At 38.9% G+C, this 17,169-nt stretch overlaps 1 protein-coding gene and 1 long non-coding RNA gene across 4 annotated transcripts in view; one reads left to right on the forward strand and one right to left on the reverse strand.

Moving 5' to 3' along the window:
- Positions 1-17,169, forward strand: part of fras1 (Fraser extracellular matrix complex subunit 1) — a 518,421-nt gene that overhangs the window by 463,338 nt on the left and 37,914 nt on the right. For 2 of the 3 annotated variants that reach the window (XM_073065197.1, XM_073065198.1), the window contains exons 59-61: positions 518-718; positions 2,473-2,660; positions 4,032-4,307. In XM_073065197.1, coding sequence (XP_072921298.1) covers positions 518-718; positions 2,473-2,660; positions 4,032-4,307 — 665 coding nt within the window. Of the gene's footprint in view, positions 1-517; positions 719-2,472; positions 2,661-4,031; positions 4,308-6,819; positions 8,498-17,169 lie in introns of those variants that run through there. The other variant, XM_073065199.1, reaches the window with a different exon arrangement.
- LOC140738095 (uncharacterized) overlaps positions 1-17,169 on the reverse strand; it is a 90,191-nt gene that overhangs the window by 32,521 nt on the left and 40,501 nt on the right. The gene's annotated exons all lie outside the window — the stretch shown is intronic.

The following is a 17,169-nucleotide window of genomic DNA, read 5'->3' on the forward strand; positions in this document are numbered from 1 at the left end:
TTATATTGCAGAAATTGAACAGACTACCTCAAGAGTAGTTGGCCAGTGCACTGGAAAGTCTTTCCATAACTTGGCAGTGTTTTATTTTGTCAGTCAAATACATAAGGCAGTATTAAACCCAGCTCTGTTCCTGTGTTGCTACTGATCTATTTCTGGTTTTAAGTGGGATAGAGAAGAAGCCACAGTAAAGCACTTCCTGTTCTCACAGTGGTTCAAACTCCGTACTGTAACTGCTGCCTACTTCGTTAGTATCCATTGTTAAAGTCAGTTCACATGGCTCTAACTTAAATACTGATGACTGAGATTAATCTCTGCACAAATTTGCATAAAAAAGATATTTTGAAGAAGTTTACGTTACTTGGGGTTAGTCACATTACTGTAGAGTGCAGTCTAAATGGATGCTGCTCACTACACTGTTCTCGCACCAGGCATGCCAGGAGTCTCACATGATTTGCTTTAATGTTCTTGACCCAAATTTGATCCTAGTTATTTATTTTTGGTGTTTTTCTTTTTTTAGCCCCAACGATTGAATTTGAAGAACCAGCATACCAGGTGCATGAGCCGCTGGGCCCTGACGCCATTGCAATACTGAATATCAAGGTGTTGAGGAAGGGGGATCAGAACAGGACGTCGAAGGTTCGCTGCAGCACTCGGGATGGCTCTGCACAGTCTGGCATAGACTATAACCCGAAGAGCAGGGTTCTCAAATTCAGTCCGGGTAAGAAGTGTCAGATTTATAAATTATATGAAATTTTGGAATGCATTAAAGTTGCATTAAATTGTTTGCTCTTTATTGACCATTTTATAAACAGTTAAGTTCGAGTTTGGAGCTGAGAGACGATGCTCAGATAAAGAGAGTGGGGATCGACTTCGGCAGGTTTATGCTTCTACTCACTAGGCCTAACTCATTTCAGTGCAGAGTTCACCTGATATTTTGCTCTACAACTGGGATAAATCACAGACTTGTGATCCAAGGCCAGATTCCTGGATATTTTCTGCTTCCCTAAAGGTGATATTGCGATCTTGCCCAGCATCTGGGTTCTGCCAGTCCCATGTCTAGGCCCGAAGTGTCATGTCGAGTTGTTGTGAGCCCGACTCCCAGTCACTGTAATTTACAACACCTTTTTGGTTTTAACAACCATGTTCTATGTAACTAAAACAAATATATACATAAACTGGTTCTTTGACAAAAAGGCAATATATTGAAAATACTCTGGCTTTGACGTTGTATGAAACTAAATTCACGTCACTGCATGGTCTTCAGTGAGGCATAGGGTTATTATTGTACACAACGAGGCTGTCTCTGCTCTGGAGAGCAGTCTCCAGAGACAATCCCATTCCACAGTTTTATCCCCAAAACCCTATAGCTTTATTTCTCGCAAGAGCTAATCCGATCTCTTTTAGAAATTGTTGACTATTTCAGCTTGCATCAGCCTCATAAACGGAGAATTCCATTCGTCACAACTTCAGTGTAAATGAGATTTCTCTTCACATCCTCACAGTATCTTTTACTTGGAACCTTAAATCTGTGTCCCCATTTCTAGTTCCATCAGCTAAAGGCAGCAGTTTGTTTTTATTACCCTTGCTTGTCCAATTTTCTCACATTTCTCCTCAGTTTTTTCAGCTTGATCTTGTGGTTTGGAATTAGTTTACTATCACTCACATGTTATGAAAGTTGTGTCTGGTGGCAACAGTACAGTGCAATACATAAAATGAACTACAGATTGTAATAAAGATGTACAAAATTTAAATAACTAGTGCAAAAGGAGAGCAAAAATTGTGATGTAGGGTTCTTGGGTTCATTGTCTGTTCAGAAATCTGGTGGAGGGGAAGATGTTTTTCTTAAAACATTGAGTGTGTGTCTTCGGGCTCCTGTACCACCTCTCTGATGGTAGTAATGAGAAGAATGCATGTTATTAATGATGGATGCCACCATTGTGACGCATCCCCTTTGGAAGATGGTGTCAATGAATGGAACCTGGAGCCATTCTACTGAAATCTCTTCTGTACCCTTTGAGGACCTTCACATCCTTCTGAAAGTATAGTGATCAAGATGAATGTTTTTAACTTTTAGCTAGTTTGCAAAAAAGCTCTGAGTGAATTTTGCCTTCCATGTTGAACCGCTCCCATTAATGTTGCACTGATGTTGAATCAGTTTTCATTCAATCCAATAAATAGTGCAGGTGCATGTGTAATCAGCTTATCGAAACTAGGCCAAGAGTGTAATGGCTGATCTTTTTACTCCTAGTTTGCTCTTCCTGTCAAAAATGATAGCACACTTAAGTATTTGCAAGTGACGAGCATGGCAGCGAGGACTGGAAATGGTGCTGAAGCATCTTGTAGTGGTGTATTTGGAGAAGGTTGCTGTAGCTTTTCTGCCACTTATTCTGGCCCCTGGGTAGTGCTGTGTGAATTAAATTCTTTATCAGGTTCTGCACTATGATTATTATCGTCCATTTTCTTTTTCTACAGGCATTGACCACATCCTCTTTAACGTGGAGATCCTCTCCAATGAAGAGAGAGAATGGCACGAGTCCTTTTCCCTGGTGCTGGGGCCAGGTGACCCTGTTGAGGCTATTCTTGGTGACGTAACCATGGCAACAGTGACGATTCTCGACCAGGAGGCAGCAGGGAGTCTAATTTTGCCCGCACCACCTATTGTAAGTTGACAGGCAGCTGTTCCACTTCCCCTGAGGCTGAGCAATTGAGATCACCTGTTAGGTATCTGTCTCATTGTTAGATCTGAGGTGTAGCAGAAAACCGGAGCAGATTTACCTACGTGAAGCCAAGCAGAGTTCATTGTCATTGTACTGAGGTACAGGTACAATGAAAACCTGAGAGTGTAACACATTGCTGTATGTTACTGTGTGTCAGCAGGGAGCGTGCAGACTCTCTCCTGCCCAGGTCAGGCCTGCTTGCAAATCCTCGCAACTTGGGGTCATGCCATAAACAAATGCAGAGAGACCACCTCAGGCTCCTTCGGGTGATAAGATGCTGATCCAATGACTATCAACTTGTACTCTGGGATTCCTGTTGCTTCAGTTTTACCGTTCACTACCTTGCACTCTTCCCCTTGCAAACTTATCGAGTAGCTTGATCTGCACTCTTGTGTTTTTTCTAACACTTGTTTGAATCCAACTCTTCCAGTCTACTTGGCACTTCCCATTAACCATCTGAGCACCAAACGTAGTCTCCGGGTGGCTTTCTGCTGTCTGCAAAGTTATGTGGCTCATGTCCAACACCCACTGATGTGCCCAGTTTTGGTCATGAATATGGTCAATGGAGTATAATAGCACACTTTGGTTCTGGTGAACTTTGTAGTCATCAATGCTTGGATTGCATCAAATATCCAGAACAGAAGCAGCACCTCTGGCCCAATCAGTCTGATGCATTCACCAGAATTATGCTCCACGGACATCCTCCTCTGTTTCTAGCAGCACATTCCATTCTCCCACCAGGAGAAATTACCTGCTTCCATATCAAACCAGTCATACAGGCAGAGAAGTTGAGACTGAGAAAGCTATACTCCTGGGTGCAGGTGATGTCTGCATGTATTTCTCTGAGCCTCCATTGGAAGACCAGATGCTGAAGCATGACTCGTTTCTGCTGTGTTTCTGCATGTTCCATGAAGATGCCTTGGAGACTAGCAAAAGGATATAGTTTAATGCAATTTCCATTGGCTGTGAGACACCAAATGAAGAAGCAGGTGTATATGCACACAGCCGGTATATATGGAAGCAAGGTCTAAGAGCTTTTGGGAAGCTTTGTTCACTAAGGGTATTCAGTAACAACACTGCACCCCTCAACACCAAAGAGAGGTATTGGGCTTGTGGATATTAGCAAAATAACATCCATGATTTTAACTTTCTTTTATGCTAAGTGGAATCTGAATGAATGGAGGCAAGTCTGAATATTCAAAGGGATGAATGTTGGAATGAAATTGGAATACAACCTAGTTCCATATGCTCTGAAGTGCAAAACAGAAATACATTTTTCTTGATCTTGACCATTTATTGTTTATATTACTGTAGGTGGTGTCTTTAGCCGATTATGACCACGTTGAAGAGGTAACAAAGGAAGGAACCAAAAAGGCTCCATCTCCTGGCTATCCACTGGTGTGTGTAACACCCTGTGACTCACGATTCCCAAAGTACTCAGTTATGAAGGAGCGCTGTGACGAGGCAGGAATTAACCAGTCTACCATCCGCTTCAGCTGGGAAGTGGCTGCACCCACAGATACAAGTGGAGCCAGGTCCCCCTTTGAGACTGTCACAGACAATACTCCTTTCACCAGTACCAACCATGTGGTAAGTACAGAGAATCAAAGAACCAGCAGCAAACTCACTTCAGCTGAAAGCCCAGACAATCGCCAGGAGGCTTGAAGTAATTGTTCTTTCAGCAGTGCAAAATTTAATTTATGCCACCGCTTGGATAAAAATGAAATGATTGAAGTGGAAATTACAGAACTGGCAATTAAGTAGTTTCCTTGAGGGCAGAAAGAAATGGTAAAAAAAAAGCCAGTTTAAAAGATTGATTAACAAATGTAGACCAGGCTGCTTATCGCCTGTTTCTAAATGTTAGAATTAAAAATTCTTTATCATGGCTTATTATTTTGTGAAAGACTTTTACTAGTTGTTATTTCTCCTGCCATAAAACAAACATAAATAATTCAATCACATAATAGTCACTTACTATATTATGCAATGGAAAATCGAGTTTTTCCAGGCTATTTTGTGTATGTCTCTTGGCCTCGCTCTTTTTGGAGTGTGGCAGAGAAACCTGGTCCATGTTGCCATGGGAGCCAGCATTCGTGGACTCCTGGCAGCTTGTTCCTTGCAGCACCACAACAGTCTGAGACTCTAGTTAAGTAAGTCAAGAAATACTGGAATTGGTTTGTCTTGCATACTGCTCATACAGATCAAGTCATTACATTGAGGTAGTACAAGGTCAAAAAATAAAAGAATGTAGAACAAAGCGTAACAGCCACAGAAAGTGCAGCAAATCGTAAACACAAGTGATTCTACAGATCTCAGAAATCGAGAGCAACACACTCGAAATGCTGGAGGAACTCAGCAGGTCAGGCAACATCTCTGGCAATGTATTAAACAGTTGGCATTTCGGGTCAAGACCCTTCTTCCAGGACTCAGAAGACAAATGGGTACAAAATAATAATGAGGTAGGTTGTGAGGTTAAGAGTCTATGTTATCGTATTAGGAAACCGTTCGGTTGTCTTGCAACAGTGGTGTAGATGCTGTCCATGTGCCTGGTACAATATGATTTCAGACTTTTGTATCGCCTGCCCAATGGGAGAGAAGAGAAAATGTCTGGGATTGGTGGTGTCTTTGGTAATGTTGGCTGGTTTAGTGCAGCAGCAAGAACTCTAGACAGAGTCCAGGGTGGGGAGGCTGGTTTCCACGCTGTGCTGAGCTGTGTCCACAACTCTGCAATTTTTCTGTGGTTACCAGTAGAGCAGTTTCCATACCAAACCATTTCGATTCTGGATGGGACGTTTTCTGTGATACATTGATAAACATGGTGAGGTTCAACAGGGACATACCAAATTTCTTCAGCTTCCTAAGGAATTAGAAGGACTTGTGAGCTTTATTAACTATAGTGTTTATGTTGTAGGATGGGGACAGGCAATTGGTGATGTTCACTGCTAGGAACCTGAGGATCTCGACTCTCTCAATCTCAGCACCATTGATGTAGACAGATGCATATGCACTGCCCTACTTTGCAAAGTCAATGACCAGCTCCTCGACTCATCTATGTCCTCAAGCTCTTCACCTTAACCCCACTCCCAAATATAGTACACTACACTTATCTCTCCAGGCCTGCCACCACCCTATCACTGAACTTTCCCCATCCGACTATCTGCTGCCATCCAGCCAGAAAACCCATTAGCCCACTGGTGTATGATTCCACCTCCTATCCACCGCAACATTCATCACACTCTGCTAGATTTTGTGTGTTTTTCCCTCTCTGCACCTCCCCCCCCCCCCCCCCCCCCCCAAGTACCCATCTTCCTCACCATGGCTCCAGCCAAGAGCCTCCCTGAAAACAGAGAAATGGGAAGGAAATTTCTGCTGCAGCTGTGCTTGAGCTGATGGGCTTCAGTGATGACTGAGGTTAGCAGTAGGGTTGCCAGGATTGAACAGGTTGCCACCATGCTCCTCCAGGGTACCTACTTCCTTTGTGGGGTGTAGGGCCGGAATGTTTTGACAACGAATGCACTCGGCATCCAGTGCAGTTCTGTTGAACCTTGACTTTCTGGCAGAGGTTCAAACTTCCTCCCTCACTGCTCTGGTGTCCCTGCAGTTCAGGTGCTCCCATATTAAGTGTGTTATGCAGTTGTGATCTTTGCAGGACACCATGTGAAGCTGAAGGGAGCTTGGGCATGATGGTGTTCATAATTACTCTGGTCTTGTTCTGTGGGGCTTGCAGGTTCCTTTTTAAGTTTTATTCCTGGTACGTTCTCCCTCTTCTTTAAGGCACAACTTCAGAATTGGCTGAAGTATGGTGCCTTCCCACTCCTCATCACAGTAAGAAACTTCATGCATAGAAGTGGACAGAGAGAGAGGGAAAGTTAAAATTCATCAGCAACCTACAATATTTCCACCTTGTAAGAAAAAAAAAGTCTGGCATTAATCCAAATGGTATCATTAAAATAAGTTTTGAGGATTATAGAGTTTTAATTCAAATTCATTGAAATTGAAAAACAATCATATTTCAAGCACAAAGCTTTGAAAATAGATACAGAAAATCCTGTAGGTGTCAGGCCTTGACATGTCCTGCCTTCTTTCCTTATTTCTCCCATAGGTGGTGCTATAACCTCAATGATCCAATAATGAACACAAAGGCTGGGCATCCTGTCAAGCATCACAACATTTCTCTACAAAGAGCAAAGGAATTTAATCTGCTGATTGACTTCTTTGTGTGTGGGCTATATTGTTTCTAAAATTTTTTCCTCATATATGAATTGCCTCCCTTGGGACTCTGCAGGCAGAGGAGCAGGCTTATCACATGAAGGCTGTTCCACCATTCAATAGGATATGACTGGAATGATTATAACTTCAGCTTCTCAAGCCTGTCTATGCATGGTCATCTTGTACTCCCTGTGCTTGTCAAGAATCTATCTGCCTCTACCTTAAATGTATTTAGAGTCATCATTTACTGCCCTTTGAGAAGAAGAATTCCAAAGACTCATAACCCTCAAAATGCTGATGTCAAATGATTGCAGTCCCTGTTTTATCTTCACTTGTGCAGAATTAATTTCTATATCAGAAAGTTTGCTTTCATACGACAACTGAGTCTGCACTTTTTGAAATTAAAGAGTATTTCTCGGTCTGTGGTGACCTGTGTAAGGCAACAATCTTTTTTTACCACTCGTCCTCTCCAACTGCAATTCGCTGTTGATTTCTTTGGTAAAGCCTGTTAAGTGTAAAGACTAAAGTTGCATAATCTGCAGTCCATTCTCTTCTCGTTATTTGTAAGCTCCACCCACCCCCAAAATAATGATCACTACATCCACACTACGCCGGATAAATCCGTAACCAAAGCTTTTTCTCTTTGTTTTTACCCTCCGTCCACACTAAAACGGCGTTTTCGTCCTCCGAAACTGGAGCTTTTCAGAAACGCTTTCCAGGGTGGGTATTTTTGAAAACGCTGCTCGGGCAGATCAGTGTGGACGGGGTAACCGGAAACTTTTGAAAATGCTATCAGACAGCAGCGCGGCATTTCATTGTTTTCTTGAACGCAACCTAACAATTTCAGAACAGATGGCAAAGAGACTGAAGCCAGAGGAGTTAGAAATGTACTCACCAAATACTTTGACCCATAACTTACTGAATAAATAAGTATACTGTACTCACTTTGCCCTGTTTTCTGTCCTTGCTCGTATGAAGGTGGTTTACCTATTTATGCAAGTACTTCTCTGACAATAGACGTGTAACAGCCTAATGTAACATTGTATGGAAATACAAGATAACACTGATGCAGACGTGTTTTATACATTTAACAAGAGGCTTTATTAATGCAACAGAGTTCGTCAGTTTTTCAATGTTCATCGTCAGCCGGGTCAATCTGTTCGTGAACTCCCTGTCGGTTGCCGCCGTACGCTCCACTATTTGTTCTTTTTTAGTTTTAAGTCTTCCTGTGTGAAAGCCAACAGCTGTCTGTCGTTTTAAGTTTTTCTAGTCTGTAACTGCACAAATGTGCACTTTCCCAGCAAGATTCAACACCAAACATGTTGCTTGTTTTCGGTAGATGTGTCCTGCGCATGTGCAGTAGGAGGAGATTCGCCGAAATCTCCATTTCAATGTGAACAGAGATATTTTCAAAAATGGATAGTGTGGTGGACGCCTATCGTTTTTACACGAAACCAGCGTTTTCAAAATTATCCGGTCTAGTGTGGATGTAGCCTCAGAAGGTAGAAAAAACAAGTGAACGTTGTCATAGTTGAAAGCTAGGGCCTTCCGGGTTCTGATTTGGAATTCTAGTGATGTTGTTGCCAAAGTCCACTTGCATTAAATACAAAGTAATTCTTCAAAGGTAAAAAATGATTGAGCTTCACGAGAATTTTTTGCAGAAGTTCCTTCTGCAACAGGGTGAGGCAAATTCTTCAACTTGCTGCTGCATCCATTGTGGTCCTTGGTGCACTTCCACTGGGAACCTGGTTCCCAACCCACTGCTATGGTCTAGCTCAGCGCAGTGCAAGACTTACCCAGTGCAGATAGCTGAGGAAAACGGTGAGCGATATTGACAGTGGTGAGGTACTTCTATTGTTCTGGCTTGCTGGCTCGCAAACCTGTCATTTAAAATTGAATACTTGGAAGAAAACTTTGACAAATTTTCAGGACCAAACAAAAAATAAGAATGTTAAAATTATAACAATTCAAGGGAAACCAAAACTACAAGTGTCAAAGAAATGTACTCAGATGCATATGTGCACGTGCGCTCCCTCTCGCTCCCTCTCACATATTAAAGCCTGTGCTACAATGCAGCTTCCCAGGCATTCCTGGACAAGATAGAAAGCTTTTCAGCTTACATTGTGGGCAATTTTTTATTTGACTGGAATTATGGTTTGAAATGACATATATAGACAATTTCAAAAGAACGGTGCGTATTAGGGAAATTACATGTTGATTTTCATGATCAGCAACCCAAAATCCCTAAGATACACCCAAAAGTATTCAGGAAGAGAAATCTTTGTAGTCTGGTGTTATCAGACCTTTAACAGTGAAATCCAGTTCATACTCTCCCATTTGACACCATGATGGGTCTGAGTGGGCACTACAAAAGTCCCACAGCTGGTATGTTCGCTAGCAGTAGCCTTTGCCTGGACTTCCCTGAACAGACCTGTACATTTCAGTGGAGGAGTTAACCTATTAACTGTTCCAATAACCAAGAAGACTGTTCCAACATCACCAAGATGTCCATCAACCTGACTGCTCCAATATTACTATGATGCCCATAGTATAGAGAGAAAGAGATGAAATTTCAGGAGCAAAATGAAGTGATACCTGAAATCCTAACTTTCTTCACCCCTTTCCTAAAATTAGATTTTATAAGGCTCCCTGGTTTAGAAAGTAATTTCATTAATTATCCCCAAAGTGCGCTGTTGACAAAGCAGACAAATTTTAGTGCTAAGTTTGTTTTATTATATAGACACAACACTGTTTCCTATAATGTTTGTACTGGAATATCTACATTGGAAAAATGTCTGCAATATTTTTGAGTGTGTTAGTTATTGTGATAAATACTTAAAATGCGATATTTCTCCATTTAATACCCAGGCTTGTTTCCTTTACTTGAATCAATCAAAATCACCCTTTTACAGACTTGGCCACAATCTCAGTCTTAAAAATTCAGTATTTTGTGCATACGGTGATTTTTGGAATAATTTTCCAAAATTAATTTTTCTTTGGATTAAATTCTGATCAATAAATTAGGATTGGAGTTTCTGCTTGTTCCACTAGTAATGCCAAATATGCAATGGAAAAGGAAACTTTAAATATGACTTGTACCCCAAACCACTTGCATTCATATGTTCCAAAGCTTTTAGCACTAACTTAAGTTTCAGTTGCCCAGATCAGGCCTCCCTTGCTGAAAAGGAGTTTTCAAAAAGGTGTCAGATTCTTGTGGTTGTACTATTCAAGAAGACTTTTTAAACTGGTCTTATTCCTTGGAGGGAGCAGGCCCTAGAAAGGCACCTTTTAAAAAGATTACTCATTAAATGCTTGCTAAGAGACTGAATGGGAGAGGTCAGCGGGAGACGCTCATGGAGTGAGTACTGTTTCAGATCCGCTCCATAACCTTTACTTTTTTTTAACCTTTGATCACCCTTATTCAACTTATTGTTACCTACACCAAAAGATTTTTGCTACTTTCTCGGGCTTATCATTAAGATTTTATTGTGAATTTTGGAAGATATGCAAACAGAAATGGCTCTTAGATCCAAAGGACGAGAACCGGGGCGAAACCCGAACGGTAATGGAAAGAAGCTAGCTCAACCGCAACGCACTGAGTTAACTTATGAACTGCTTATGGAGGTTTTGGATAAAAAATTTGAGGAACAACATCAGGCTTTTCAACAAGATATAAAGGCTTTTCAAGATTATATGGTTAAGACGGATTCAGTAATTAACCAGCAGCAAGCGCTTCTCGCGTCTCTGCAACATGAAGCGCGGAAACGAGATTTGACAATTGAAAAATTGCAACAGGATTTAATTTCGACCATTAAACTGGTGGAGACACTTAAAGCCAAGAGTGTCGATTTGGAGAATCGGTCCAGAAGACAGAACCTACGCATACTTGGTCTCCCAGACGGCATAGAAAAAGGCGATCCTTCAAAATACTTTGCTCAATTTCTAAAAGATGTGTTTCTGTCGGTTTTTCCAGAAAACCCCCCAGTACTTGACCGAGCACATAGAATTTGGAGTTGTTCACCGACGGTTTCAGATAAGCCCCCGGTGGTAATCGTCCGATTTCATTACGTACACGACAAAGAACAACTCATTCGTGAAGCTCGAAGGGCCGGGATGATTAAATTTCATGAGTATTGTTTTCGTTTGGTGCAAGATTTTAGCCCAGAAGTTATGAAGAAATGGCTGCTTTTTAAACCTCTGATGTCTGAATGTTATGAGAAAAATCTAAAACCTGCGCTCTTATACCCGGCGAAGCTCAGGATTTCCCCCCCCGAATGCTCCGCGTAAAGTATTCCTGTCTACCTTTGAAGCGAAAAAGTATTTGGAGGAGAACTTCCCTACTGATACAGTTACTACTCTCCATTAAATGAGTGATTCTGATCGTGAAAGATGGTTTTCGATTCCTTAAACCAGGGTTAGTCTCTGGTTATTGGTGTAGGTTTATCCTATACTTCATATTTAAGTTAAAGTGTGTTTTCGTTATATTAATCACTTTGTCTTATACACTTTAACTACTATACTATATTCTTGTCTATTATTTTTGTTCCCTTGAAGGTATATTTTTAACCTTTCGAAGTGAATTTTTTGTTTAATATCAAGATAATGGTTTTTTGCAAAGTATTGGTTTTGTTTAAGATGGCGTTATTGTTTCTTTTTTTTCGTCTTCTTCCTATAATGCATCGCTTATCATAGTTTAAATACTTCTTGATTTGTTTGGGTTATAACCCGATTTATAAACTTTTAGTGATTATACTCACTTTTTCTTTACAACTCAGCATATTAAGAAGCGTAGTTTTTAGTACTGCGATCATAATTCTTAAAGTTCGGGTGGTTTTTTTTAATATATATTCTTTAAACACGGAGTGGTCTGCCGCTGATATGGGGGTAGAGTTAGTCTCATTTTTTCTTTTTTCTAGCCATATTTTGGCTTTTTTTCTTTTTCATGTGGGGGTGGGGGTTGGTTTGTTTTCCTTTTTAATTTTTCTCTTATCAATTTGTTTTAGTTTTTTTACTTGGGCTGTTCTTGAACTACAAATATGTCTACGATGTCGTCACTTCCGGGTCCGCTCTTTATTTTTGTTCCTCTTCCGGGTGCATGAGTTTATAACATGGTTAACCCTTTATATACCAAAGGGATGACTTTAGAAACATGGCTCAAACCATTAACTTTGTGTCTTGGAATACTAATGGATTAAACCATCCGATTAAACGAAAGAAGATTTTCAAAGTATTCCAAAGACTTAATGCTCATATCATTTTTGTACAAGAAACTCATGTGAGGAAGGAGGACAAATATCACTTTTTTAGGTCTTGGCGGGGTCAACAGTATCATTCGAATTCGAATGCCAAAGTTAAGGGAGTTTCAATTTTTATTGACTCCTCTATTACATTTGTTCAACATGATATCCTTTCGGATCTGAATGGTAGATTTTTGTTAATTACGGGTTTACTCGGTAATAAAAAGGTTGCTATGGTTAATGTTTATGCCCCAAATGTTGATTGTCCTGATTTCTTTAAGTCCTTATTTACTTCTTTACCTAATTTAAATGAATATAAGTTAATAATGGGTGGTGACTTTAATTGTTGTCTAATTCCTTTGATGGACAAATCTACACCTATTCAGACTCTACCCAATAAGTCGGCCACTTGTATTAACTCCTTTTTGACTGATAATGGAGTTTTTGATATTTGGAGATTTCGTCATCCTAATGACAAAGAGTTTTCTTTTTTCTCACATGTTTATCACTCCTATTCGAGAATTGATTATTTTTTTATTGACTCTTGTTTTATTCCATCGGTAATTGGTTGTAATTATGATATTATAGCTATTTCCGACCATGCTCCATTAAAACTTACTATTAATTTTACGGATACAGCTTTAAGTGCTAGACAATGGCGATTTGACTCTACTTTATTGCAAGAGCCGGACTTTATTAAATTTATGAAGGAACAGATCGATTTCTTCTTTTCAACTAATTCCACGGAGGATATCTCTTGCGGAATACTTTGGGACACTTTTAAAGCGTATATACGTGGACAGATTATCTCTTATTCTGCTGGTCTGAGAAAACGCATTAAGAGGGAAACTCTTTTATTGGTTGATAAAATTAAAGAGATTGACAAGAAATATTCGACTACTCCTAGCAAGGAGCTTTACAAAGGGTTGAACTTCAAATGGAACATAGTTTATTACTCACATCTCCGATTGAAAATCAATTAATGAAAACCAGATCTGATTTTTATATACATAGTGATAAATCGGGAAAACTGTTAGCTAGTCAGCTGAAGAATGTTTCAGTTAAACGTCAAATCACTATGGTTCGTCAGCAGAACGGGGATTTGACAGTTAACCATGATGAGATAAATAAGTCTTTTCAAGACTTTTATACCTCTCTGTATCAATCTGAATTCTCTCAGGATCATAATACCATGTGTGATTTTCTCGGGAAATTGAATTTTCCAAAACTATCATCTGATGATCTTTCAGTAATAGATACTCCGTTTACGGATGCGGAAATTAAAGGGGTCATTTCCTCAATGAATTTTGGGAAAGCACCAGGTCCAGATGGGTACACAGTAGAATTTTTTAAATGTTTTTCTGCTACTCTATCTCCTTGGCTATGCAAGGTTTTTGAAGAAGCAATTAGATTGGGGAATTTGCCTCAATCTTTTTATAGAGCTTCCATTTCCTTAATACTGAAGAAAGATAAAGACCCTACTGATTGTGCATCTTATAGACCAATATCTTTATTGAATGGGGATTCTAAGATTTTTTCCAAGTTACTGGCTTCCAGGCTGGAGAAGGTACTGCCCCAAATTATTTCGGAAGACCAAACCGGTTTTATTAAAAATCGCTATTCCTTTTTCAATGTTAGGAGATTATTGAATATTGTTTATACTCCTTCACACAATACTTCAGAATGTGTTATTTCATTAGATGCGGAGAAAGCATTTGATAGAGTTGAATGGCCTTACTTATTTTATGTGCTGGAGAAGTTTAATTTCAGTCCGATCTTTATTTCTTGGATTAAACTGATATATCAAACTCCAGTAGCCTCGGTGTTTACTAATAATCAAAGATCTCCATTTTTTCGTTTATTTCGGGGCACTAGACAAGGTTGTCCTCTTAGTCCATTACTATTTAACATCGCTTTAGAACCTTTGGCAATTGCCATCAGAGAATCACAGGATATTTTGGGTATTAATCGTGGAACAGATATTCATAAGGTATCTTTATACGCAGATGATTTATTATTATTCATCTCTAACCCTGAGAAATCTATTCCAGCAGTCTTATCATTGTTGGCTCAATTTAGTGAGTTTTCTGGGTATAAGTTAAATCTTAATAAGAGTGAATTGTTTCCTTTGAATAGACAGGTCCCAAACTATGGTATTTTACCGTTTAAATTAGTTAAAGACTCTTTTACTTACTTAGGGATTAAAATTACAAAAAACCATAAAGAATTATTTAGGTTTAATTTTTTACCCTTAATTGATCAGATTAAAGGCTTGTTTACTAAGTGGTCACCATTATCTTTGTCTCTGATAGGTAGGATTAATGCTATTAAGATGGTTATTTTACCTAAATTTTTATATATTTTTCAAGCGGTACCAATTTTTATTCCGAAATCCTTTTTTACTAATGTTGATTCAAAAATTTCCTCATATATATGGCAGAATAAAAATCCCAGGTTAGGTAAAATATACTTACAGAAGACAAGGAAGGATGGTGGGTTGGCATTACCCAATTTCAGATTTTACTATTGGGCAGTTAATATTAGATATTTGATATGTTGGTTGAAAGAATGGGATGGTCCTTTTGGCCCTCATTGGGTGAGTTTGGAAACTAAATCGGTATCTGCTTATGCTCTGGGTTCTATTTTAGGGACATCTCTCCCTTTTGCTCTTTCTAAATTGCCGAATCGAATCGACAACCCGATAGTTAAATATACCTTACGTATATGGTTTCAATTTCGGAAATTTTTCGGGTTGACTCAATTGGTGTTAAATAGTCCTATTGTATCTAATTGTTTTTTCCACCCCTCAATTATAGATCAAGCTTTTTTGGCTTGGAAAACTAAGGGATTATTAAGATTTTCTGACTTATTTTTGGACAACTGTTTTATGTCTTTTGAGCAATTAGCAAATAAATATAATTTGCCTAGATTTCATTATTTTAGATACTTACAGGTTAGGCATTTTTTAAGTACGGTACTTCCTTCATTCCCAAATTTTGTGTCTTCAGATATTTTGGAGAGTTTGTTTGAATTAAACCCTTTTCAAAAAGGGCTTATATCAAAACTTTATAATATAATTATGAAGATACGTTCAGTGCCCTTTGATAAGACCAAAAATGATTGGGAAAGAGAGCTTAATCTTATTATTTCTATTGGGAATTGGGATAGAATTCTTCAATTAGTTAATACATCATCTATATGTGCCAAACATTCATTAATACAATTTAAGGTTGTGCATAGGGCCCATATGTCCAAGGATAAATTAGCTCATTTTTATTCTCATATAAACCCTATTTGTGACAGATGTCAATCAGAAATCGCGTCTTTAACTCATATGTTTTGGTCATGTCCGATTTTGGAAAAATATTGGAAAGATATTTTTGATATTATTTCAGCGGTACTGAACATTGATTTACAACCCCATCCTATTACCGCAATTTTTGGTTTACCGATGATGGGCTCACTTCACTTATCTCCTTCCGCCTGTCGAATGATTGCTTTTCTCACTTTGATGGCTAGAAGATCTATTTTGTTGAATTGGAAGGAAATTAATCCTCCCACGGTATTTCATTGGCTTTCTCAAACTATGTTATGTCTAAATTTAGAAAAAATTAGAAGTGCTGTATTTGATACTTCTATTAAATTTGAAAAGATATGGAGACCATTTATTCAATATTTTCATATGATGTAATGGCCCTGTGCAAGGCTTATTGGTTTTCTCAGCCTTAATCGTATGTATGTTGAGAGGATCGGGGTTGACGACATTGATGTTTATGTATGCTTGTGAGATACTATGAACAGCCCTTTTTTTTCTTCTCTTTTTTTTTTTAGTTTTTTTTAGTTTTTTCTTCCTCTTTTGTTTTTTTTTCTTAGATATTAGATTAGTAGATTAGTTAACTTTCATATATAGATTTTTTTTCTCTTTTTTTTATATTATATATTATGGAATATCTAGACTTACCTTGTTCATATATATACTATATGGTTTATGTTTGGGAAAGCTTACTTATACTGTATTCATTGTTTATGTATTCCTTCATGTGTAATGGGAGTTTATATGTTTGTAATCCATTATTAATATTTTAATTGTATTTTGTTCATAATATTTTTAATACTAATAAAAAGATTAAAAGAGACTGAAAGGTACACCAATGAGACTTTTAAATGATGTAATATATGGACTTAAATGAGCTGGCTTATTGTAAACTCAAAACCTGGAAATGCTGATTAAAATATTTATCTTATTAAACTGCCCCATAGCCATTCTTAAAAATGCAAGGGTGGACCCAGCCTTGATAAAGGATCTCGGCCTGAAATGTCGACTGTTTACTCTTTTCCATAGATGCTGCCTGGCCTGCTGAGTTCCTCCAGCATTTTGTGTTGCTTAAAAATGTTAGGAGTATTTTTACAATGAAAAAAGACAGGAAATACTGGAGATGCTTAGCATTTCAGCCGACATCTGTGGCGAGAGAACCCGAGTTGATGCTTCAGGTTGTTGACCTGGTGATCTTTAATCAGGACTAGAAAAATGAGAACACCAATATGGAAGCTGTGAAGATAGTCGAGGGGTACGGAGAACAAGGGGACAGAGTAGAAACCAGGGTAGCACTAGTGATAGAAATGCGGAAGCCATCTAAGAGGAGTGAAAAATGTTGATTTGTTGAGGAGATTTATAAGACAAAGGGAAAAAAGTGTAACTCTGAGATCAGCATGCATTCAACACCCTCACTTGAATGGCACTGAGAGTGTTTCATCAAATAGACAGTCTCAGGCTATGTCCACACTAGACCAGATAATTTTGAAAACACCAGTTTCGCATAAAAACGATAGGCGTCCACACCAGGCGTTTTTGAAAATACCTCTGTCCACATTAAAACGGAGATTTCGGCGAATCTCCTCCTACTGGGCATGTGCAGGACACATCTACAGAAAACAGGCAACATGTTTGGTGTCGAATCTCGTTGTGAAAGTGCGCGTTTGTGCAGTTACAGACTAGAAAAACTTAA

The sequence above is a fragment of the Hemitrygon akajei genome, chromosome 13, assembly GCF_048418815.1.
Source record: "Hemitrygon akajei chromosome 13, sHemAka1.3, whole genome shotgun sequence".
Taxonomy (NCBI): domain Eukaryota; kingdom Metazoa; phylum Chordata; class Chondrichthyes; order Myliobatiformes; family Dasyatidae; genus Hemitrygon; species Hemitrygon akajei.